The sequence below is a fragment of the Ursus arctos genome, unplaced genomic scaffold (assembly GCF_023065955.2).
Source record: "Ursus arctos isolate Adak ecotype North America unplaced genomic scaffold, UrsArc2.0 scaffold_17, whole genome shotgun sequence".
In the NCBI taxonomy this organism is placed as follows: Eukaryota; Metazoa; Chordata; class Mammalia; order Carnivora; family Ursidae; genus Ursus; species Ursus arctos.
In genome coordinates, this window is record NW_026622841.1 from 12,745,295 (window position 1) to 12,771,433 (window position 26,139).

At 39.0% G+C, this 26,139-nt stretch overlaps 1 protein-coding gene across 1 annotated transcript in view; it reads left to right on the forward strand.

Annotated features, from left to right (window-relative positions):
• VPS4B (vacuolar protein sorting 4 homolog B) overlaps window positions 1–10,183 on the forward strand; it is a 29,089-nt gene extending 18,906 nt beyond the window's left edge. Inside the window, exons 6-11 of the mRNA XM_026496445.4 lie at window positions 1,632–1,788; window positions 2,161–2,309; window positions 2,825–2,906; window positions 4,265–4,484; window positions 6,753–6,893; window positions 8,733–10,183. Coding sequence (XP_026352230.1) covers window positions 1,632–1,788; window positions 2,161–2,309; window positions 2,825–2,906; window positions 4,265–4,484; window positions 6,753–6,893; window positions 8,733–8,834 — 851 coding nt within the window. The 3' untranslated portion in view covers window positions 8,835–10,183. The remainder of the gene's footprint in view (window positions 1–1,631; window positions 1,789–2,160; window positions 2,310–2,824; window positions 2,907–4,264; window positions 4,485–6,752; window positions 6,894–8,732) is intronic.
• The last annotated feature ends 15,956 nt before the right edge of the window (window positions 10,184–26,139 follow it).

Genomic DNA, 26,139 nt, shown 5'->3' on the forward strand with positions numbered 1-26,139 from the left:
ATGTAGAGGAGTGATGAGCAAAGACCCCGTGGGCCACTTCTGCCAATCAAGGTATGACTTATAACCTAACTTCAGAAATATGAGATTGACAGTGTAAAAGTTGACATCACGATCCTATAAAGGCACAAAAGTATGGGTGAGCTCTTTTTATATTACTTACACCAGTGTTTTCCAAACACAAGTCATGTATGTATCTTCTTTATGATTATTTCCATATACATGTACTGTTATTATTTTTTAAATATTTTTCTTTAAATCACTCACTTTTAGAGCAAATTTTTAGTAAAGTACAGCATAAATATGCAGAGACCAGCAGGAACCTAAAAGTGTTCAGCTTCATAAATTATCAGAAAGTCGGTACATCTGTGTAATCATCATCTCACAGATCAATAAATACCAATAACCCACGAGTCCCTCTGCCAGATCTTTCCTCTGCAAAGGTGATCAGTCTTTTGACTCTTAATGCCATAGATCATTTTGCCTATGTTTGAACTTTAAATAATCCTTCTTATTTTTTATAGTAACTTCATTTTAAAAGATTGCTTTGTGTCTACTATAAATGGAAAAATTAATTTTTTTCTAGTACGCATTTTAAAAATTACTTAAATAAAAAGTATCTGTGTACTACCTAAAAAGCATTTCATATGCCACCAGTCATATATACCACAGTTGAGGGAACACTGACTTACAATTGCAGATATTTAAAATAGGAAGATAGAATTCACGTCTAAGTTGAGACTTTCATAACAATAAACACAACAGTATTTAGTTTTGCCATTAGTAATCTGCATGTCATTTTTATGTAGTTACCGTGTACCCACCCACAGTTTGAACCTAGAAATTTTTTAAATGTGTATTTGATATATTTTTGCTAGATGTAACTCAGCCTGTTTTATTTTAGGCAGCATTATGCTTTCTTATTAGGAAAATTGAAATACAAAGAGTTGATGTGGCAAAACTAGAATCTGGCAAAACTAGAATTTGGCAAAACTAGAATTTCAGGGAGTCTCCTCATCGTTACCCAACCACGTGAACAAGAATATGCTCCGGTAATAGTACCCTGCGCTTCCTTGTGCAATCAGGAATTGAGTAGAACTTTGTGAGGGATCAGCCAGACTGTGTTAGTTTCATTCCTCCAAGAGTCATAAATATTTCAAAGAAATGTTTCCAGCTCCCCTTGCCCTATGGATATAGTTTATCCTACAATAATCTGATACTGAGTATTGCACACAATTGACAATCCGAAAGTGCCTTTTTACTGAACGATTCTGCCCTTACTAGACTGTAAGCCCATGGAGGGCAGAGATGCTTTTGTGTTCATAGTTCTCGGTCTATACCTTGCGGTTTCAGTACATAGTGGCTGAATGAATGAGCGAAGTAAATGAACTTCCTGTTAGAAGGATTATTATATCTATGTAAACACATTTGACGAAGTGTTCCCTAGAAAAAGCAAATAAGATACTTCTAAGACATACTTACCTTAGTTTAATTTATTTAAAAAAAGTTTTTTTTATTCTGATAGCTGGTGAGTGCAAACCTCTTCACAGTATTCTTCAGTATGGATGATGTCTCCGGTAACTGAAATTAACAGTCTTGAGATTCTCATGGTTTTTTTCTATTGCAAATTTTAGGCAAGAGAACACCTTGGAGGGGAATTCTGTTATTTGGGCCACCTGGAACAGGAAAGTCTTATTTAGCCAAAGCTGTAGCAACAGAAGCAAACAACTCAACATTTTTTTCAATATCTTCCTCTGACCTTGTCTCTAAGTGGCTAGGTGAAAGTGAAAAGTAAGTAGTAAGTTGATTTTTTTTTTAAGTTTCTCTTTGCCTGGTAATCATAATATCAGTTTATAAAGTAATAAGCTTCTTACATCATTCATAGACATTCAGAGAAGTGACATAGTAAGTATTCATTTCTCTGTCAAATCAGTCCCTTATTTGAAATTCATTTCATAGGGAAAAGATAACATATGTAGTTACACATAGTATAGTTCAGTAAATCATAAACTGAATTATCCAACTGCTGCATTCTTATTTTCTGGACCAAAACATGATTGGACTTTAGAGTTCTTGTAATACTATATATATTCTATTTTAGTTCTTTTCATTAAGTCGTGTCATTTACTGTTTAAGAAACTGAAAGCTTTTACTTATTTTTAGGCTAGTTAAGAACTTATTCCAACTTGCCAGAGAGAATAAACCTTCCATTATCTTCATTGATGAAATTGATTCTCTGTGTGGCTCAAGAAGTGAAAATGAAAGTGAAGCCGCCCGTCGAATTAAGACGGAGTTCCTAGTTCAAATGCAAGGTAGGGGTACTGACTTCTAAACTAGTTTCTATTTATTGTATAACTGCTATTATCATAATAATGGAAAAAATTCAAACGAAATTTCTCCGTTTTAGCAGGCTAAGTGTTTTCATTGTGCCATGTTTCGTTCTGATTGTCCTGTACTTGCACACATAATCTGCACCCCGTTGTCATCATCTGTAGGACTCTGGCATAAACAGTAAGGAGATCCACGTATTCACTTATAACCGACCAGGAACTGTGTCAGCAAAAGGAACGTGTAGACTTCAAATGAAATCTTTTGAGAAGAATATATGAATAGTATTTGTCCACAGTCTAGCAGATTTGATTCTTGGGAATATATGCATCGTGTTTGAATAATGTGATATTTGATTAAATACAGTTTTTTCAGAGAGAGACTCTCAAGATGAGGCACTTTAACATTAAAACACCACACTCTTACCAGAATATATAGACGAGGTTGAAAAGAACACTGAAATGACGAATTACTTAAAATATTACGTATTTTGATGCAGGCGTTGGTATAGACAATGACGGAATTTTGGTTCTGGGAGCCACAAATATACCCTGGGTTCTGGATTCTGCCATTAGAAGAAGGTATGAATATACAGTGAAGATCTTATTTCTCACTGCAGATGTAACAAGTCAGTAACAGTTCCCTTTTTGTCCAGTGAAGAGGCATTCTGACAACTTTCAGAATTTTTTTGATGTACCCTAACCCTGTTGCCCCTTGCATTGGGGGAAGAGAGGCAGGCATTTGTTTGCTTACTTGCTTGCTATATTGAAGATATGAGATTTCCATTTACAGAATCTTTCACATTGGAAAATACATTACTTAATGCTTACTTTTAATTCTAATTAAGCTTAGTGGAAGGCACTAGTGCTTCAGAAATGTACAAATGTAGCTTGATATTTCAATGGAAAACTTTCACATAAAATTTGAGCAAAATGGCAGTCATATAAGTTAAAGTATGATAGATAACCAAGTTATATTTTTATTAAAAAATCTATGTCTATAATTTTTAAATTACATATTGAACTTGAGCTCCAGGAAAGGTATACAAACTCGTTACTTTCCATGCACTCCATTCCTTATCTCGTTCACTGAATTTTGCATGGTAAAAATTAACACCAGTTCTTGCCACATTTATCCCATTCGTTTGATGGTTTGCCGGGATGCTAGGTTACCATTCAGTATTAAGAAAGGAAATCTGCTGGGTATTTTTGAAAAATGGCCTAATTCTAAACCCAGCTCTAGAAGTACTGGAAATTTAAAATTCTCATGGCCACAGAGTGACCTGAGGGATGAAAAGTCTTCACAGCCACTTAAATTGTCCCTCGTTGCTTCCTCCTTATCCAAATGCTGAAATTCTGAAAAGGCAAGCAAAGTTACTCTTAATAAAACAGTGTTTATTTATGAACTACTAGAATTATTTATTCTGAATGTACCCATTATAATAAAGTGGAAGTTTTATGTAGACATATGTTTATTAGGTAAGATGTTGAGTAGCTTTACTGTTTTGAATTTAGAGAATTATTTTGTCCTCTCTTATTTCATATGATTAACCATATTAATCCCTGGATCAGCAGTTCAGAGTATTATTCTATGAGAAACTAATCTTGTGGGACATACCACGTTGTGAATTCTAGACATTATAAACACTATGGCCAAAATAACCCAAAAATCATGTGAAAAATACTAAATCACTCTAGACTGATTCTCTGGCTATTTTGGTTTTTCACTTGTTAGTGGGTGATGTGTTCTGGATATTTTGCCATTATTTAATCTAAATATGTATGTTTAACTCTCACATATATGGGCCCATTTAACTTAATCAGCTTAGCTTTGTACAAATGAGAATATCTGAGCATCTTGTTTCTTCTTAAGAAATCTGAGTTAATTGAAATTAAATATATGTAGTAATATTATTGATGTGAATTTCTTTCATTTTAAGATTTGAGAAACGAATTTATATTCCTTTGCCTGAGGCCCATGCCCGAGCAGCAATGTTTAAACTGCACTTGGGCACCACACAGAACAGTCTCACAGAAACAGACTTCCGAGAACTCGGGAAGAAGACGGACGGTTATTCGGGGGCAGACATAAGTATCATTGTGCGCGATGCGCTTATGCAGCCTGTTAGAAAAGTGCAGTCAGCTACTCATTTTAAAAAGGTAAGGATCTTTGATCTACCCTTTCAGATATTTTCGAAGTCAAGTTTTGAGACCATCATTGATTTGTCTTCCAAGAACTTCAGGAAGGTTTCTGTTTTATATAATAAATAGTGGGTTTATAGAATAAACATTTCCATTTCATTGAAAATAAGTTCTCCCACAAAGTTTATTAGTAGCTATTATTAATAGTCTTAGTATATTTTAAAATTTTTTATGCAGTGATTTTTCAAGTACTTATTTCGATATAAGTATAGAAACTTTAAATACATAGTTACTGCTCATATAACTAGAATATCTTGGAACAGAATCTGGTGCATTTACACCTCCTTAACAAAGTAAAAATACTAACAGCTAATATTTAAATATTCACTGTGTTCTATTCTTTATCTCACTATTTCATTCAGTCCTCACAAAAACTCTGCGAGAGGTGCCTCTTGCCACCTGTTGATCATTAATCTGAGACTCAGATGTTAACATGATTATACTGGGACTTGGCTGCTAAAACAGTTTGCCGAGGTACAACCAGAGAGGTGCAGACGTGTGAGTTTTCTCTAGGTCACCGGTACTTCCGAATCTGAGGCCTCGCTGCCCATGCACTGTTTCGTGTGCATGAATGAGTTCAGCATATAGCATTTTGTAAAACGATTGTGGTCTTGGGATGTCCAAGATATTTAAGTAACAGTGGAGTAGGTAATTTGGACCAACCCTGTTGCTGAGGACAGCAGTATCCAGTATTACTCATGAACATCCATGTGAAAATCCCGAAAAGCTATTAGCAAACTTAATCCAGCAGTATATGGCAAGACTAATGTATCATGACTAACTTACAGATGTATGTCTTGCCCTACAATAAGTTTTTTAAAAAAATGATGAGCTTGAATTAAAACCTGAATTTGAAGCCTGAGTCCACAGTTTACTTGTTATATCTCCTTGAGCAAATTATGTTACCCATTTAAGTCTTGTTTTTATCATCTCTGCAGTAGAGACGATAACACTGCCTCAAAGTACAATTGTGAGAATGAAATGAAATAGTTCTCGTAAAGCACTTGAGTAGCCCAGGGAAATAGCCCTTTCCTTCTGCAGCCACTTCATTACTGGGGGAAATACAGGAGGCTCAGGGTCATGTTTATGTCCCTGCCGTTGTATTTTCTTTTAAATTTTCTTTGCATTTAGAAGCTATAGATTCTTAGGAACTCAGTCCTTTCCTACCCAGAACTTTTCATTCGGTCCTCCATATGACTGCCAGGGACAGCTTCTGTGACCCTGAAGCTGGGTCCTTCTTAGGAGGATACAGATGTAGCAGCCAAATCAGTGTTAACATCAGGCCTTCGGCATCACCAGCTAGTAGATCTCTCAGTGGCTCCATCTTTTACTCCCATTCTTAAGGCTGATTATTTCAATTAGCAAAAACAAGATTGCCTATTTATTTATCAAATGTCTAAAGTACTCTGAGCCTAAAGATAAGTCAAAGTATTACAAGCAAAAAGAAAAATCCCTACAGCTGAAATTTTTGTGGGCAAAGACAGACAATAAAATACACATAATAAGTAAAGCATTTAGAATGTTTATTTTTCTGCACCTGCCCTAATCCTGACGTAATATTTAAGGTTGATCATTGTCAAATAAATATTAAATGTGAAAGCGGCCCCCAATTTAGTATAGATACTTTACCACCTATAAAGTACTTGTGACTCTAAGTCACAACAGTTCTGTCTCTGGGTGTTATTAAAATTTTATTTTGAGTCAGTTAGGAATCACAAAATAGCACTGAAATTACACTTAACATTTAATTTTGTACTTATTTTTAAAGAAGTAATTTTTGTTGAGAAAGATTCAGTGATTTCACACTAATAAATCTTCCAAATATCATAGAATTTTCTGTTTTGGGAACTAGAGAACTTAAGACAATTATTGAGGATGCCTTTTTTGTGGACTCTAAGACCATTTAATTAGCTTTAGAGGAAAAAAGAAAACTCTTAACCACAGATATTTCTTTTCTTTTTTTAATTTTAACTCTTTTTCTCCTTTGATCATGTAAGTGATTTATTGTAGGAAATTTCAAAATATAGGAAAAAGTTAAAGCCAAACAAAATCTATCCCATCACCCAAAAGATAACTACATTTTGTTGTATATTCATCTGTTTATTTTTAGAAGTAAACATTTTAACAAAATACAGAATAGTACATTTTCAGATTTCCTAATAACGGCCTAAACCTTAACTTAGTTACTTTGTTAAAGTAAGTATTTCAGATTACTGTTTATTCCAGGTGCGCGGACCTTCACGAGCTGATCCCAACAAAGTAGTAGATGATCTGCTAACACCCTGTTCTCCTGGTGACCCTGGTGCCATTGAAATGACATGGATGGATGTCCCTGGGGATAAACTTTTGGAGCCAGTTGTTTGCATGGTTTGACATTTAAAAAAATTTAAAACATTATAGTTTGTCATTTGTGAGACAAAGATAAACATTTTCAGTTACGTAGGATTAGCTAGAAAATGTCAGTATGATCAAGCATGTTTATGTAATACTAACGACTCAAAAAGTTGTAAAGATTAATTGAACTTTAAAATATAAAAAATAATTACCTTTAAAATACTTTCTTGGGCTTTAAGAAAGATTAAATTTTAAGTGAAAAAGCTACTTTTCAAAAAACACAGGTTTTTAAGCATATATAGGTCTTATAGCTGGGATACTATCACCAGAATACTTATCTATATGGCATAAATTATTGTCAAGACCTAACTAAAAAGTAGAATTGGTGAAATTTCTTTTCTGAATCTAAAATTTATAAAATATCCAGAAACCTTAATGCATATATCATAGTAATCATAATGGTGTTTTTCTGTTTTACCTTTTCAGGCTTTGTAGAAAGTTTAATGTAATGCTTGAAAAAAAAAAGTCCTGAAACCATATTTTTATGATGAATTACGTTTCTATAGTTTATATTGGAGGGATTTATAATTTTTAAGACTTATCTTGAAAGGTAGAGGAAGCTTACTGTGAAAAGCTACATATATTATTTTTATGTTTTCTTATTGGTGAATGCTCAGTTTTTTAAATCTTCTGCTTCAGTTACAGATTTTCAAAGAGCTTTATGTCAGAATTAACAGTAACTTCCAGAGGAGAAACTTATTTACATGATATGACACATAGATCTATAGACATACACATACCTCTATATGTATATAGTATGTAATAGATATGTTTATGTGTTAATGATGCTTCTCTGAGAATTTATTCAGAAACCCTTTTTTATTTCGGTCCTTGCTATGTTGTTTTTTTTTAAGATATATTTATTTATTTTAAAGAGAGAGTGTGTGTGAGTGGGTGCAGGGGACGGGGGCAGTTGGGGAGAGAGAATCTCAAGCAGACTCCCCGCTGAGTGTGGAACCCATCATGGGGATCCCTGAGATCATGATCTGAGCCTAAATCAGAGTCGGACGCTCAACTGACTGAGCCACCCAGGTACCCCACTATGTTATTTTTTAAAGATTTTGTTCTTTTGACCATTTTTCATACTGTTTTATAAGAACCATAGCCCAGAAGTTAATCTTTTAATGAATCTGTGGTATTAGCATATTTTCTTCCCACTTTGATAATAATTTTAACTAATAGTTAAAAATTCTGGGGGTGCCTGGGTGGCTCAGTCAGTTAAGTGTCTGGCTTTGGCTCAGGTCATGATCTTGGGCTCCCTGCTCAGCGGGGATTCTGCTTCTCCCTCTCCCTCTGCCCTCCCTCGCACTGGTACTCTCTGTCCCTCTCTCTCTTTCTCAAATAAATAAATAAAATCTTTAAAAAATTTTTGATTAGTTGGTTTTAATTAAATGGTGTTGTGTTTCACATTAGAGTAAGTGAATAACTTCTGTAAATGAATGACTATATTCCTTTTGAGCTGTAATTGGTGAACTCTCTTATTTTAAGAAGAAACAGATAAGACCAGATAAGAGATCAGGGACATATTTTGGAGGGCCTTGATCCTCAGGCTAAAAGGATTATACTTCTGATGGGTAATGGGGAGCCATCAAAAGTTGTGGTTAGGACAAGGCAAGCAGTTTAAGTTGCTGTGCAAAGGAAGAACAGGATGAGAGATGTCCTTTAGAAGGAATAAGAGTTTATTGTTAATAACTTATGGCACACTGCTAGTACTTAGATTTAACTTTAGGTGGAAGGTTAGTTAATAATAATGCAATGATTTTTATTTGATTAAATCTGTTACTAATACTCCTCCCTTCTTTTCCCTGACAGTCGGATATGTTACGGTCACTATCTAACACAAAGCCCACAGTCAATGAACATGACTTGTTGAAATTAAAGAAGTTTACGGAAGATTTTGGCCAAGAAGGTTAAACCAAAGAGAACGAGGAAGACATTTACCATGTGTGTTCTTTATTTCATAGGTACTTTTGCCTTTCTTGGATGGCATTCATATTATTTCCAGTAAAACTCTTTTACCACAGGGAAATACAGATCTCACTCCAGAGTTCCTTCTCATTTTATACATACTTTGCTCCCAGTTACATGCTCCTGTTTACAAAAATTATAAAATAATGGATAGTAAGGAAATGAGTGATATATGAATGGCAAAAATAGGAATTATCCAGTTAAGAAGAGGATTAACATTGATTGAGATACCAATACTTAGAATTGGTGGTATTTGCAAAGAGCATTTTTTTTTACCATAATGAAATAGGGTTTATCTTATATTTTGAAAAAATAATTCTTAAGCATCATTCTCATCAATGTAAAACGTATTTACTTTATTAAAAAATTTTAAATGATAGAATCTTTATTCTCAGGGATGGGCAATAAAACAGCGAAGAGCACTGTGATTGGGCTTGAAAGATTTTGAATTGTGTTCTAGCCAAGTCTCATTGATTTCTGATAGGCTAACATTTTTCTTTCTGTAGATTTCAATAATTTCTTTAAAAACAACAAGTTTCTATATTTAATTAGATAATACCTTTCACTGTGCAATCTCAAAAGAAAGACTTTCGAAATTGGCATTGTCTTCATCTTGAAGAAGAAAATTGTCTGTTTCAGGATCTTTTTGTAGCAAGATTGACCAAAACAGATGGCAAATAAATACATACTTTTTAAATAATTCTGTCATGAAATACTAGAATGGGAACCTTTGCTAAAAGGAATGGCCTCCCTTTGAATTATGGGAAGTTTCTTGTGGGTGTGTGTGTGTACATATATGTATAGATATAATTTTTTTTTTAATATAGGCTACCAAGGGGCTTGTCTTTTACCTTTTAAGTCCAGGGAACAGCTTGTCCTTGCCACACATACGTTATCAAGTGTAATGCTTGTGAAGCTTTAGAAATGAGCTAATGTCTCATTAAATAATAAAATACAAACATGATATGTTGTTTTAATATCTCCAAATAAATCTGAAGGTGTATGTTACACACTTCAGCATCAACACTAAGTTGTGCCTTGTGCATTTGCATTGGCTATATATGCAAAAGGATGATCGAGTTAGCTGGAATGAGGTAGATTCCTTAATTACTATAAAGTTCTACCTTACAAATACTATAGAATAACTTGCATTTTAAAATATATTTGCACATTTTACGTATAATGCTCTATGGTTGCCTTTGGGTTTTCTGTACAGATTGTTTTTGTTGATACTAAATGGAAATCATAGGCCTGAAATACGCTCTTCTTACGTGAAGTAAATTGATATAACCTACTATTGGCTATATTCTGTGTATGCTTCTTTATTTTGGGATCTTCTGTATAGGAGAAAATATTATCTAAATTGATTAGATACAAAGAAATCATTAGAAATTATTGAGAATGTGTGCATGAAAATTCTGTTCTTCAACAGCTTTTATGCGAGGGTTGGGAGTTAACTTGGCAGACTAACAGTTTTTTGTGGCTGCCTTCTAAAATAATTTATATTCTTTATCGGCCTCAGAACTATATAGTATTCCTTTTAATTATATCATTAGGAGAATTTGCGTAATTATATAATAGTTGAAATTCAGAATTTTTTGTAAATCCAGAATTTGTTTTGAGGACGTATTTTACTTAATTTGACAGAATACATGACCCAGTGGTAAGTAAGTATAGTGTTGATGATAAATGGATTCTTTGTCACACTTAATTCTTTTATTTTATTTTTTATTTTTTTAAAGATTTATTTATTTATTTATTTATTTATTTATTTATTTATTTATTAGAGAGAGACAGCCAGCGAGAGAGGGAACACAAGCAGGGGGAGTGGGAGAGGAAGAAGCAGGCTCATAGCGGAGGAGCCTGATGTGCGGCTCGATCCCATAACGCCGGGATCACGCCCTGAGCCGAAGACAGACGCTTAACCGCTGTGCCACCCAGGCGCCCCCATCTTCTACATTTTTTACATTTCTGGTTCTAAATCTATTTCTGGAATCAAATAATTTTAGACTTATTCTAAAATGGTAGCACATAGGCCATATCCCATGAGTTCTTTATGGACAGATAAGTACTGACGATGTTCAGGCTCTGTCTGAACTTGGACTGTTTGGAAATTTGGATATTTGGGGTAGGTGGTTTCTTTTTTTTTTTTTTTTTTTTTAAGATTTTATCTATTTATGTGACAGAGAGACAGCCAGCGAGAGAGGGAACACAGCAGGGGAGTGGGAGAGGAAGAAGCAGGCTCCCAGCGGAGGAGCCTGATGTGGGGCTCGATCCCGGAAAGCCAGGATCACGCCCTGAGCCGAAGGCAGGCGCTTAATGACTGCGCTACCCAGGCACCCCTGGGGTAGGTGGTTTCTGAGGCTCCTTGAGTACCTCTATGAGCTGTAACCTAGATGTTGAAGAACATGTTTTTTCTCAGCCTGGAAACTGTAGGGGTCTTAATAAAAAGAATTTCAATAGAAAATTGACTTGGAGTGTCCTGATACCATGCAGTAAAACAGAATGAGTATATATATTTGATTATTAATCTGAAGTACCATTCAGCCACTTGTCACTCGCACAGTTAAGAAACTGAGGCATTCCTCTGTAACATGCAGCCGTACGTGTTGCTTGACACCTTGCAAATGAAGCAGCTGGGAGGGCCCAGCATAGACACTGCTTTCACCTCACCTTTGTGAGCTCTCCCAGCTGTGCTTTCCTGCCTCCATACCTTCCTTCACGTCCTTCTGTTACTCTCCTACTCTACCGCGGTGCCCTTTCTTCTCTGCTAGTCCCAATTCCATTCTTCCCAGTGAGACCTAGCTCATGGCCTCTATCTCTGCCAGCAACAATCCCTAAACTACCCCCAGTTCTACCTTTGGATTCCTTTAGTAATTAGTTGCTACTACTATCTTAAGATTTTTATCCAAATTTGAAGCACATTCTATTAATCTTGTTTAGATCATTTAGACTGTAAGCTCTTTAGATAGTACGTTTTGACTTGCAGCTAGCACCGTGCTAGACACTATTTATTAGGTACTTAATAAAGGCTTGAGAAATAAGAGAGTTATGTCCTTTTATCAGCTTACTGGATTATCTGTGAGACTTTTTATAAAATAGATTATTTGAAGTGACTTTGTTCTTACCGGTCTAGTGAAATGGTAAATTTCAGTCTTGGTTACTGGGGACTAAAATCAGAGGTAGGCCAGAGCTGGCTCCTGTTGGCTTACAAGAACCAGTGCCCATCTCTTCCCACCTGTGAGTCCCTTGAGCTCACGTGGGCAGCTTGAAATCTGCTGCGGTGGGAGGACTCGCCACAGAAATCAAGTTGTGGTTAACGTGGCACCACACAAAACCGAGTCTGTAATTGAAAAGTTAGTATTATTTGTTGTATCTACAGAAATAAATACAGAAGTTACATTTTTAGAGTCATAAAAAGCATTCGATAAAATCCAGTACCCATTTATGATTTTTTTAAGAAAAACCTTACAAACTAGGAATAGAAGGAAGCTTCTTAATAAAGGGCATCTACCAAAAAAAAAAAAAAAAAAAGGAGAAAGAAGCAGCACTATAGCAAGCATCTTAATTGTGAATCATGGAAAACTTAACTGATATCACTACTACTTTTCAGCTTTGGACAGGAAATTCTAAGTTTAGGGATTAAAAAGGAAACAAAATTGTTATTCTTAGATGACGTATATGTAGCAAGTCCAAATTAATATAAACTTAGAATTTGAATTTAATAAGATTCCAGGATGCAAAGTTAATAAAGTCATGATGTTTATCTGAGCAACAATTATGAATTGAAATTATGAAAACAAAACAATTATAATAGTATCAGCATCAGGTACCTCAAAATAAGTCTGAAAGTTGTGCAGACCTTTACATAAAAACCTAGGATACATTACAAAAGGAAAACCTGAGTAAGTAGAGAGATGGGCCCTGTTCATGAGTCAGAATACTGTTATCAAAGTATACCTTCTAATGAAGCTGATTCTAGACTTAATTATCTCAGATCTGGATCTGGGTGATACATAGATCTCTCTGCATCTATGTATGTATTTTATATCCCCAAAAACAAAAATAGATGCTTAATTTATCCATGATTAAAAAGAAAAAATATTTTATAGTTTGAATCCATTTATAATAGTATATTTCTCCTAGCTGTAGGTTTCTGTCCATTTATCTCTAAAATCATTCACCCGGATATCTGTGCATATACATAGAAACATAACTAATTATTTTCACCTTATGTTCATTATGTTATCTGTGGGTAGTGAGATTTTGGTTGATTTTTTTTTTTCTCTACCTCTTCTATCTTCAGGTGTATTTTCAGATGTCACCTTTTCAGTGAGACATTCCCTGGTCATCCTATTTAAAATTGCAATCCCTCCTGATGCTCCTCATACCCATCCCCTGCTTTATTTTCGTCTGTAGCACTTACCGTGTAACATGCTGTATAGTTTACTATTTTTCCTATTTGTAATTTTTCCTACTAACATGTATGTTCTGTGAGACCTGGGATTTTCTTGTCTTTCTTTTTCTCTCTGCTGTATCTCAGTATCTGGAACGGTGCCTGGTGCCTGATAGGTGCTCAATAAATATTTATTGAGTGACTGAATCTTTGTATTTTTTTCTCAGTTTGATTACAATAAGCATGTATTATTTGTGCCCCTCTCCCACATTTTTACTTTATAAAAGGAAGAAAATTAGGAGTGAAAACAAATACAGCAAGAAATTAACAGTGGCTAAATCTAGGCGGTAACAGTATGGACGCTTGTTAGTTTTTCCTTTGTTTTTATCTTTAAATATTTCCATTTCCCAAAATAAGCAAAAGTGTTTAAAAGGGAAGAATTACAATTGGGCTGAGAGCTGATCACAGGCATTTGTCTCCCCCTTTGGAGCCCTATAAAATAACAGAGCAGCTTTTAAGAAGAGAGTAATAAAAAAAACAGGACAGCATAGATAATTCATCAAACAGTTGTACTTTGGGAGAGTACTGTTCATCCAAATTGCCCTCCTGCTGCAGAAGCCCAAGTGGGGACATCCTATTTTTCTTCATCAGAGGCAGCCCTCGCGGGGGCACCTGACTAGCCGTGGTTTGTCAGGTGCTGCCATCCAGATCCGTCTATCTGGGGCACCACAAAGCTGGCAGGACATTATAAACAGGGTCATAGCATCAATAGCATCCGACCCGATGGGAATCTGGTAGCTTGTGGTGAGACAGCATTACGGTCTGTGGTCCCATGGAATGAAGTGCCCGGCGAGGACACGGCACCGGGGAACTCCTTCGTAGCTGCTGCAGAACAAAACGAAGGCATGAGAACTTCAAGGACTGCAGGTTGAGGGCAGGGCAGGGAGAGAAACCCGGGAATCTTCTATGACTATAAACATTTCTTGCGTTCACAGTACTAAAAGTCAAGTGAAGCTTAATATTTGGTTGTGCAGTTACCAAGTGATATCAGTTGAATTCGGATTCAACAAGTTTTATGGGGGGTTTTGTTTTTCTAATATGAAGGTAAGGAAAGTTGGGAGGCAAAGAGCAGGGTGCATAGTATTGGGATGTGTGTACTTAAGATTTGAAGGATTCTGAGTCTCAGGAAATGCCTGGAGCACTGTGGTGGAGTATTTTGGTGATCACGGTCAAGGAAAGGAGAGCCTCATTTCAGAAATCATCAAATCTTAGATGTGGGTTTAGTCAGCAGAGATTCTGAATTTAGTATTTCGGTTTGAGCTGCTGGGAGTGGTTTTAATTGCTTGCTTGGCTGGTCGAAGAAACAACTCGACAATCGATCCACTCGGAACTCCATTAATATATAATATAAAAGGAAGAACCCAATATCTTTAGGAAATAGAGATGCTGGCGTGGATTCACCTTGTGAGAACCTTCACAAGGCTTCGCTGTTCCTAGAGAAGATCCATAACCCAGTCCCTTAACCAAGCCTTTGACAGGTGAAAGGAATGCATTCCCAGTTATCTTACTGGCTCTTTGATTTCATCAGAGCTGGAAAGATCCTTTGGTTGCAGAAGCCAAGCAAGGTCAATCAACCATTCAAGCCAAGTGGACTTAGGCAATACCTAGCGTGTCAATTAGGATGGTCTTCCCCACAGAGATCAGAAACAATAATTCAGTGACCCTGGGGTCCTTGGCGACCAAAGTAAGTGAAGATGCTACTTCATTAGTATAACCAAAAAACTCCCAAGTCTGGCCTCCAAGAGGCCTGACCATCATGGCTTAAGCACTTTTTTCTCTCTTGATTTCTGTGGATGAGCCCACGGGGTCTCGCTGGGAGCCGTGTGCACAGCTGCAGTCAGAGTGGCTGCGGCTGGAATAGCAGAGCGCTGAACCATCTGGGGGCAGCAGGACCGCCCGTGCAGTCTCGGGGCCTCTCCAAGCAGTGTCTGCGTGGGCTCGGGGGGCTTCCACGCAGCATGGCAGCCTCCGGGCAGTCAGGACAAAGGCTTCAGGATGCAAGTATTCCCGAGAGGCAGAAGCCACATTCCCTTCGGTAGTCTCAGAAGTCACAGTGTGTCACCTCTGCCACACTCTATCGGTGGAAACAGTCCCCAAGGCCGTCCAGTTTCAAGGGGGAGGGGATGTAGATCCCACCTGTCACTGGGAGACAAGGTAACATTGTGAAAAAGGCATTTGAGTTGAAAGATATCACGGCCATTTTTCAAAAAAGGATCTACAAGAACCAAACCTGAAAAACTGGAAGTGATGACCGGTGGTGGAGTTGAGGGTTTGAGGGTCAGCAACTGCTGATTTGTATCACTGGCCCGCTCTACTGCTTGCTTTTATAACCGCAGGCAGTTACTCTCTTGATTAAAAAATGAAATGAAAAAACATCCAAATCACCAAAAGACAAAGCAATTGCATGATTAGAAAAATTAGCAGGTATTCTCTAAATCATGTAAGATAATATGCATGAGGAAAAAAAGCAGGAGTATGACAAAGTCTAGTTTCGCTTAGAACTTACATGTACTTGGCTTCGCCTCTAACGTGCCTGCCCTCAAGAAACAAAGTTCAGTTAAATGGAGAGACAAACGAATCGGCAGTTAGAGCGCAATGCTTTGAGTTCAATGACAGATACGCTTGAGAGACCATGCAACTACATGCATCGAAAGAAGACTGGAAGTAAAGGAGCAGAGAACTGTATTTGCCATCCTTGAGGAGTGAATATTCAACTTTTTATTCTGAAACTCATAATGGGAAAAATTAACATTCACTCCTCATTCTTAGGAGAAACAGTAATTTATACCAAGTTGAGAGAAAGCTAGTGCTTTTTCTCTCTCCCCCTCTGGCTCCCTCTTCCTCTCTCCCCCTTCCTCCCTCCCTCCCTCTCTCTCTGCTGTAGAGGGAACAGCAGCATTTAAACTATCCTGTGGGAACCCCAGTGAAGTAATTGACCCAAGCAAATATCAAGGGATGCTAAAACTATCACATGAAACAGAATATTTACATGGGATTTGTCTCCTATGTTTCCTGAATGACAAACCGCTCAAAATCAATGTCGACTTAAAATACCATTTATTTTTTCTCATGACCCTGCAAATTAGGCAGAGCTCCAGGGAGAGGGCTTGCCTCTGCTCCACGTGGTGTTGGCTGGGGTGGCTTGACCAGGGCTGAAGAATTCAAGATGACTTCACTCCCCTCTCTAGTGCCTCCAGCTGGCCTGGCGGGACCTCTCTTCTTGTGGTCTCTTACCGTTTAGTAGTCCAGCCTGAGTTTCTTTACTTGGCAGCTTGAACCCAAGAGGACCAAAAAAGAAGCTTCAAGGCCTCTTAAGGCCTAGGCCCAGAAATAAGGATATCCCACTTAAACACATTATAATTAGTTAAACTAAGTTATAAGGCCAGTCCAGATTCAAGGGATGAAAAAGATTTCTACCTTTTGATGGAAGGTGCAGCACATGCTAACAGAAATGGGAGGAATTACCGGTGACAATCTGCCAACATATCATGGTGTCACTCCCAGATGACCTGCTGATTACAGAGGGGAGTGTGTGCCCTTACGATGGAGAGAGACGGTTGTCAGCACCCTGCCCGAGAAGTCCAATTGACCTGAGCGTCACTTACAGTGGACAAACTGACATGTGCTGCCGGGTAGGGTGCTGGACAAAATACGCTTATGAAGTATTCCTACCAAACATGTGTGATCTGAATCCAGTCAAGCCATAGACCTAGCTGCTGGGTCACAGAAGATTCAAGGGAGAGAGAAACAACATCAGGAAGAACCAGTCAGCCAGAAGAGAATATAGGGCATCTACTAGACAACTGGCCTGGTCTCTAAATAGTCTCTAAATAGATACTATTAAGCAAAATAAAAGGTTGAGGGACTCTTTTAGATTAAAAGAAACTGAAGACATATAACCCAATAACCTAATGTAATATGTGAAGCTTGACTGGAACCTGGTTTGGCAGCGGCGGGCGGGTGGGGGGAACAGCTATAAACACCAATTAGGAGGTAATTGAAAAAAATACAAATTTGTAAAAAAATACATGACATAAAATTTACCATTTTTTTTCTATTTTTAAGTGTCCAATTCAGTGGCATTCAGTGCATTCACACTGTTGTGCAACCATCACCACCACCCATTTCCAGAATTTTCATCAACCTGAACAGAAACTCTCTATTAAATAATAGCTTCCCACCCCACTCCCCCAGTCCCTGGGGACCACTCTTCTACTTTCTTCCTCTATGAATTTGCCTGCTTTAACTACTTCATATAAATGGACTCATGCACTATGTGTCCTTTTTTATGTGGCTTATTTCCCTTGGCACAGTATCTTCCAGGTCCATCCATGCTGTGGCATGTTATCAGAACTTCATTTGTTCAAGCTGAATAATATTCCGTTGTAGGTACGTATATGCCACATTTTGTTTATCCATTTATCTGTTGATGAACATTTATGTTGTTTCCACCTTTGGCTCTTGCGAGTAATGCTGCTAAGGACGTGGGTATTCAAGGATCTGTTTGAGTCCCTTTGGGGCATATACCTAGGAGTGGAACTGCTGGGTATATAGAATGCTCATACAGTGAATCATCATATGGTGATTCTATGTTTGACTTTTTGAGAAACCACTACAGTGATGGCACCATTTTGCATTCCTACCACCAATGCATGAGGGTTCCAGTTTCTCCACATCTTCACCAACACTCGTTATGGTCCATTTCTGTTTTGTTTCCATTTTTTTTTTTATACTAGCCATCTTAATGGATGTGAAGTATATTTGTTATTTTTCACATCAAAAAAAATGTTGTTATCACCAATTTATAAAGACCAAGAATGAGGTGTTTGGGGTGATGACCGTAGGTATGTAACCCTGTCACAAACCTCTGCTACTCATTCAGTCAGTCATGTTGAGATGATCTTTTCAACAATTTTGATATTTTTTCACCATGGATATTTTTTGCATTATTTTTTTTAATATTGTCTTAAAACATCATTTATGTTGATGACTGATTATTTTGGCATCCCACCAAACCTTGTTCCTGAGTCAAGTGTCTCAGTTGCTTCACCCTTGTCTTGTCCTGCCATGTTCATAGACTGGAAGTATGGTTGAAGTTACTAGAAGTAACGTCAAATTTAGTTGACCAGGGCTTTTCTTTGCTAAACCTTTCAAAAGAATAGTCACATATATTTTACACTACAGCTTTTGAGAAAAGAGCTCCTACTCTTGTGCAGAAAAGGGCCATTTAGTACCACACGTAGCAACAAAGAGTATCATTTGGAATTTCCTAAATAACTCTTATACTGAAAGTAAGCTTTTTTGTAGTTGGGTCTAAATAATTCTAACCAGGTTTATTTAACCTTTTGGATAATTCAAATGCTAGAATTTGAGGGAAATGCAAATTACTAAGAAGGGAAGTTGCCAGGCTAGGGTTGGATGTTAAGTGTTGTTACAGGTTGAGTTCTCCAGAAGCCAACAAGAGGAGTTGGGGGGGGGGGGCAAGATGTTTACTATAGATGATCCCCTGTGAACAGAAGGAGGAGGAAGCAAACTAGGCAAAAAAAGAAGTCAAAATGTACAGTTTGGGTATGGCTCAGCGTGGATGGTTCGTCTCTGCTGGTGAGGCATCACTGGGGGATGGATGACATTTCAAAATGGCTCACTCACTGGGCTGGCAAGTTGGTATTAACTATTGCCTGGGAACTCACCTGGGACTGTGCACTTGAGGCCTCAGTTCTTCACAAAGACATCTCCAGAGACTGCCTGAGTTTACTCAGAGGATCATGGATGATGTCTCAGGTTTAATGTCCCAAGAAAACTGGAGAGAAGCTACATGGCCTTTTGGAACCTATTGTTATAGTCTTGCAGTGTCATTTCTGCCACAGTCCATTGGTCAAAGCAGTCCAAAGGCCAACACAGTTTCAAGGGGAGGGGACATAGACTCCACCACTCAATAGGATGAGTCTCATATTATAAAAGAGCGGGTAGGGGGCACCTGGGTGGCTCAGTCGGTTAAGCATCTACCTTGGGCTCAGGTCATGATCCCAGGGTCCTGGGATCAAGTCCCACGTCAGGCTCCCTGGGAGACTGCTTCTCCCTCTCCCTCTGCCTGCCACTCCCCCTGCTTGTGCTCTCTCTCTCTCTCTGTCAAATAAAGAAATAAAATCTTTAAAAAAAAATAAAGCAGTTCATCTGGAGAATTATTTTTGTAGAGAACTCTGTTTTCCAAAGATGGCTGCCACAACATCTCCAATCCCATGCACTCTTATATTTTTTTTAAGATTTTATTTATTTATTTGACAGAGAGAGAGAGACAGCCAGCGAGAGAGGGAACACAAGCAGGGGGAGTGGGAGAGGAAGAAGCAGGCTCCCAGCAGAGGAGCCTGATGTGGGGCTCGATCCCAGAACTCCAGGATCACACCCTGAGCCGAAGGCAGATGCTTAACGACTGAGCCACCCAGGCGCCCCTCCAGATGAACCACTTTAATGCATACTTTTAATGAAGAGCCTAACAGTTTCATCATTCTTTTTCTCTCTGTTTTTCAGATTATATTTATTATTTTTAAGGCTGTGGACTCTAACAGCCAATCATTAAAGTTTGCATTTTGCATGTGTTTGCTTTGGTTAGGAGTCGTTTCATTTTCCTGAATGGTTTGCCACAGAAAGGAAATAAAAAAGGAAACTGGACATTCAACACAGTTTGAAGAGCACTGCTGAACGCACTGATCTCAGCTGAGAGTGAAAAGGGCAGGGCTGCCTGAGGGGTGCCAGCCAGCCTGCATTACATGAAGTCCTTGGGACCCGGATGTAGCAAGTGCTGTGGTAGCAGGAGACCATGTGATCCTGTCGTAAGTCAGGAGTGTTGTTTTCCCTCTTCATCTCTTCAGGTCTGTCATTAGGAAAGTTGGTATTGCTTTGTTTGCCTCTGTAATTACACCTCATTTGGCCCCATATACCTCTATTTCCTTTGATAATGTCTTAGCCCTTTACCATAAACAACAATAAAACGTACGTACGTCCTCTTCCTTCCCAACTCACCTGATTTGAGACAATATTTCTTCATGTTTACCTTCATGGTATTAAACGTTTATACTTCTATTACTTGATTTGGCAGCTTGAAATGGTATCTGGATTTCAGTTATAAATGACACCATTCATAAAGTCACTCTACCCTCTACATCCTCCTTCCCCTCCTAAAATGTGTTTCTTTTATTATTTTTCCATTGTTAAGGTATATACCAATTACACAGCATTCTGTTCCCTAGCCCCTCTGTTTGTTTTAGGCTTTGTTCTGGTAAATATATTCACTTCTGCAATTCTCAAAAGGCAGTACCATGTTTTTCCCGTCATCTTTCAGCTGGTTACATACTGAATATTTGTGTCCCCCAAAATTCATATGTGAAATCCCAATGCCCAACAGGATGGCACATGGAGGTGGGCCTTTGAGAGGTGATTTTGGTCTCATGAATGGGATTAGTGCTCTTTTAAAAGAGACCCCAAAGAGTTCCCTTCCCCCTTCTGCCATGTGAGGACACAGTGAAAAGACGCTGTGGGCCCTTACCAGACAGCACACCTGCCAGCGCCTTGGTTTTGGACTTCCCAGCCTCCAGAAGTGCGGGCAATAAATTGCTGAGAAGCCACTGAGTCTGCGGTACTGTTTTATAGCAGCCCAAGTGGACTAAGAGCCTGATACTTTCCTCAAGAAACACTCATGGGAAAACATTTCCTTATTTATTGCATATTCAATGGGTGAAACAGATTAGCTGGGTACAAACCTTGGCTCGACATTCTTTCCTTGAGGATCTTATAGATGGATCTTTGTTCTCTTGTGTTGAATGTCACCATGGAGAAATCTGAAACTAGCCTGATCTCTTTTATAAATAAGTGACCTGATTTTTTTTGCCTAACTGACCAAAGTCGTCATTCTTTTAAAATCCAGTGTTTTTTCTAATGGTTTTATAGTTCTATGTCCATGATTCCTTCTGCATTAGTCAGGGCTCTCCAGAAACAGAACCAATAGAAGACGGATTAGTTGACTGATTGATTATAAGGAATTGGTTGACATGATTATGGAGGCTGTCAAGTTCCAAGATCTACAGGTGAATTGGGAAGCTGCAGACCTGGGGAGGGCCAAGATTTCAACTCAAGTCCAAAGGCAAGAAAAAAAGCTGATGTTGCAGTTCAAAGGTCAGCAGGAAGGAATAATTCTCTGCGGCTTGGTGGAGGGTCAGCCTTGGGTTCTGTGTAGGCTGGCAACAGACTGGATGGGACCCACCCGCACTGGGAAGGCCAAGCTGTTTTTCTCACTATACACACTCTTGCAGAAAAACCCGGAATAGCCTTTGATCAAATATCTGGACACTCCGTGGTCTAGTCACATTGACGTATAAAATCAACTATCACACCATCTGAATTAATTTTTGTGGAAGGTGGAACGTCCAGGTTGAGGTTCATTTTTTTGTCTATAGGTGCACAATTGTCCCAGCTCCATTTATTAAAAAGGCTACCTTACCCTCCATTAAATTGCTTTTGCACCTTTGTCAAAAGTCAGTGTGGTGTGTTTGTGTGGGTCTGTTTCTGGGTCCCATTGATATATGTATCTGTCAATACCACATAGTCTTCCTTACTAAAGCTATCTGATAAGTCCTGAAAATCATGAAGACTCATTCCTCGAACTCTATTCTTCTTTTTAAAAATTTTTTTAAAGATTCCATTTATTTGTTTATTTATTTACTTATTTGAGAGAGAGAGTGCACATGAGCACATGTGATGGGGGGGAGGAACAGAGGTGGAGGGACAAGCAGACTCCCTGCTGAGCGTGCAACCCAACACAGGGCTTGATCCCAGGATCCTGAGACCAGGACCTGAGCCAAAGTCAAGAGTCAGATGGTCAACTGAGCCACCCAGGCTCCCCATCTTTTTTTTTTTTTTTTTAAAGTTTTAACTATTCTTGTTTCTTTGCCTTTACATATAAATTTTAGAATACTCTTGCCTATATCTACAAAATATCTTGCTGGGATTTTGATAGAAGCATATTAAACAGTATATCCATTTGGGGGAACTGTCAATTGTGATAAGATACACAAGACATTAAATTTACTATCTTAATCATTTTTAAAAGTCAACAGCTCAGTAGCATTGAGTATATTCATATTGTTTTGCAAACATCATGACCTTGGTCTCCAGAATTCTTTTCATCTTGCAGAACTAAATCTCTGTACCTATTAAACAATAACTCTCCATGCTACCTTCCTCCCAGCCTCTGGAAACTGATATTCTACTTTCCTTTTTCCCTTTTTACTTTTTTCTTCTTCTTTTTTTTTTTTTTTTTTAAAGATTTTATTTATTTATTCGACAGAGATAGAGACAGCCAGCGAGAGAGGGAACACAAGCAGGGGGAGTGGGAGAGGAAGAAGCAGGCTCATAGCAGAAGAGCCTGATGTGGGGCTCGATCCCAGATCGCCGGGATCACGCCCTGAGCCGAAGGCAGACGCTTAACCGCTGTGCCACCCAGGCGCCCCTACTTTTTTCTTCTTTTTAAAAATAATCTCCTCCCCACCAAGCTCCAGCCTCCAGTAACCACCATTTTGCTTTCTGTTCCTATGAGTTTCTTTTTTTAATGATCCCGCATATAAGTAAGATTATGCAATATTTGTATTTCTGTGAAATCTTTCTATAGTCACTTAGCATAATGTCCCCAGTTTCATTCATGTTATCACAAATGGCAGAATTTCTTTATTTTTAAAGGCCAACTAATATTTCATTGTATATATTTTTACCACATTGTCTTTACTCATTCATCCACTGATGGATGTTTAGATGGTTCTAAAACCTGTTGGTGAAGTCCTAACAGGGACGACGATGGGGCTGGGAGGATGTGGAGCTGCAGTGGTTGATGGGATTAGGTGAAAGTCGGGATGAAACGTGGAACGTTTGAACAGACTCTATGTGAAGTGCTTGCTTCCCTTTATGTGGATGTACTATGGGGGTGGATTTTGTGTCTGACTGTGGAGAGTTTCCCCCAGCTGGTATTGTCAATCAGAAGGCAGGCAAATCTGTCCTTCAGGCAAGATTGACTGACCCTCCTAAATGGGAACGGATAACATTGCCCAAGCCCTCATAAGTTGTTTATTTTACACAGTATGGGATACCTGGTAGATAAAACATGCTGTAAGACCAGGGCCTGGTTGGTTGATTTGGATTTTGGGGGGTACATATTCCACATCTGGAAGTATTATTAGATCTTACCTGAAACACCAAGAAAAGTCCTGGAATCCTTACTCACACTGGGGCTTATGGCAAAAGGCCGTGAGCGTCACCTGTTAATGACCGCTGAGACTTTTATTGCACAGAGCATTTCCATTTCAGAGGCAATTACTAGCTTGCCACTGGACGTTGATTGAAACCACCCTGATGACTGAAAGACATAAAATAATCTGGAAACCTGAGATACACATAATGTCTCTGGTGATGTCAGAGAAACACTCTCATGGAAAAAGCAATGTCTAGAAGAGTTCCATGATAAAATGGAGCTGGTTTTGCAAGAACATGGTACCAGGGAACAAGGGAGGGGCACACATGTTCATAAGCAGGTAGAATTTTTTCCCCTAGGGCTGACTTTGGAACCAGGTGAGAAATTGCTGGACCTGTAGCCACTTGGGCAGTGCCCTACGAACAGATCTCTATGAACCAAAAAAGAGCTGCTTGGTTTACAGATGTCAGTTTCAAGGTGAATAGATCACATGGCGTTTGGAGGCCACCACTCTGATAGAAGAAGACAAAAACAAATCAGTTCGGTGCGCTGAATTACGTGGCGTGATCCCTATGTTTGGGTTTTTAACCAACTCATGGGCAATGGCTAATGTCCTAGCCATGTGGTTAAGTAGAAGAGCAATGGAAAAGTTGCCTCTATGAAAGGGATGCTGTAGGGGGCACTGCCCTATGGAAATCACTATGGGCATTCAAGGGGTACATCAAAGTTGCCCATGTCACTGTTCATTAGAAAACCTCCTTTTAAGATTGGGGGGGGGGTGATTGGAACCAGCAGGTGGATATCCTGTTGTGCTTACTTGAGGTGACCGCCTGGGTCTACGACACGAATGGATATGGGCGGGGGGGGGGGGTGCAGCAATGCAGAGATGGGATGAATCTAGACATTGTCCTCTTGTACCCTCTGGAGCACAAAATGTCAATAAGAACCTTTTTGTGGGCCACCAAAAATGACAGAGGCTGCAGAGGGCTGTGGGGCAGGTTCCCTGGGAGAAAGGCCCAACACAGAGCTGGTGCTTGGACGGATGCTGGTAGCACTGGAAGGTTACAAATGGGTTTTGACACGAAGACTGGGTTTTGCACGCCTAGAGGTAGGTGCCAGTGCTCAAAATACTATAAAAGGACTGGACAGAAGATATTGCCCAGTTTGGACCCCCACTTCCATTTCTTCAGACCAAGGAACACACTCTACAGCCCACAGCGTCCAACAATGGGCAGAGAGATTCCACATCAGGTGGACGAATCGTGTCGCCTATCTTGAGTAAAGGTCTAACAGAAAATTGGAACAGGCAATTGAAACATCTGTTGTCTAAAATGGGGGAGGGAGGGGCAACTGGATGGTGCAGTCGGTAAAGCATCTGAGTCTGGGTTTTGACTCAGGTCGTGAACTCAGGGTCCAGAGGTCGAGCCCCGCGTTGGGCTCCACGCTCAGAGCAAGTCTGCTTAAGTTTCTCTCTCCCTCTGCCCCTCCCCACACCCCCTTCTGTCTGGAATGAATAAACAAATGTTTAAAAAAATAAAGTAAAATAAAGTAAAATAAAATAAAATGGGGAGGGAGAGATAAAGGCATGAAGGGCTGACTTCTGTCTTCATCAGTGTGTTGCTCACTCTGATAGATTTCTCCACTTTTCTGGGGAATCGGAGAGGGGTGAGGGAGAATGCTGGTAGACTCTGCAGTTCTTCCCATGCAGAGAAGACAGTATGACCGTACTTTGGGCTTTTTTTCCTCCACATTGCATAAACTTGCTTTTTTTTCTCCCTGATGCAGTGATCCCAGGGACCGGGGCTTCTAATTTGGGTGGTAGAATCAAGGATGATCCCCAAGCAAGAAACTGTAACTATATTTTTAAACCTTTATACTAGAATTCCAAGACATTGGTGGTGTGGGGCGGTTATGCCTCCACTCCATCTGACGAAATTGGGATTGATAGCGAATGCAGTTGTGTTGCCTGGTGGTTGAGAAAGCCCGCAGGTTGTGCACCTGTGTCACCCTACCCTACGTGAGTGGGAACGGACTGAGGGGGGGCATTTGCTCAACTAGTAGCAGTGCTACGAATCTGGAACAGCATAGAGCTAGGCTGAACCTAGCGTTCCTTCCAACGGGAGAAAGTCTGAGTAAAAACAAGTCACAAATAGAAGGAGAAATAGTAGCCGAGGGTAAAAGAACAAATAAATGGGCTCTGCAACAAGTAAGACCCAGTGTTACATTAACACCATGAAGGAGCTCAGAGCAAGAGATGATATTGGCTCCTAAGAAATCTCAGTTGTACCTGATGTCTTGGTTGGGGGGGGGAGAGAACACTCCCGTTTCTCGAAACTGATAGAGTTGAATGGAAACCTGCAAACCTGAGGGGGACCACTTTTGGAGACATGTGATGTGATGATGAGCTGGACCAGCTGTTGACGATTGAGTGACATTCCAGTGATAAGCCTCTATCTTTTGACTCTCATTTTTCACGTTACGTCTGCTGCCCATCTTGTGATGTGGTGTAACGTTGGCACTGTCTTATCAGTAAGATGGCACTACTGATATTGTTGATCAAC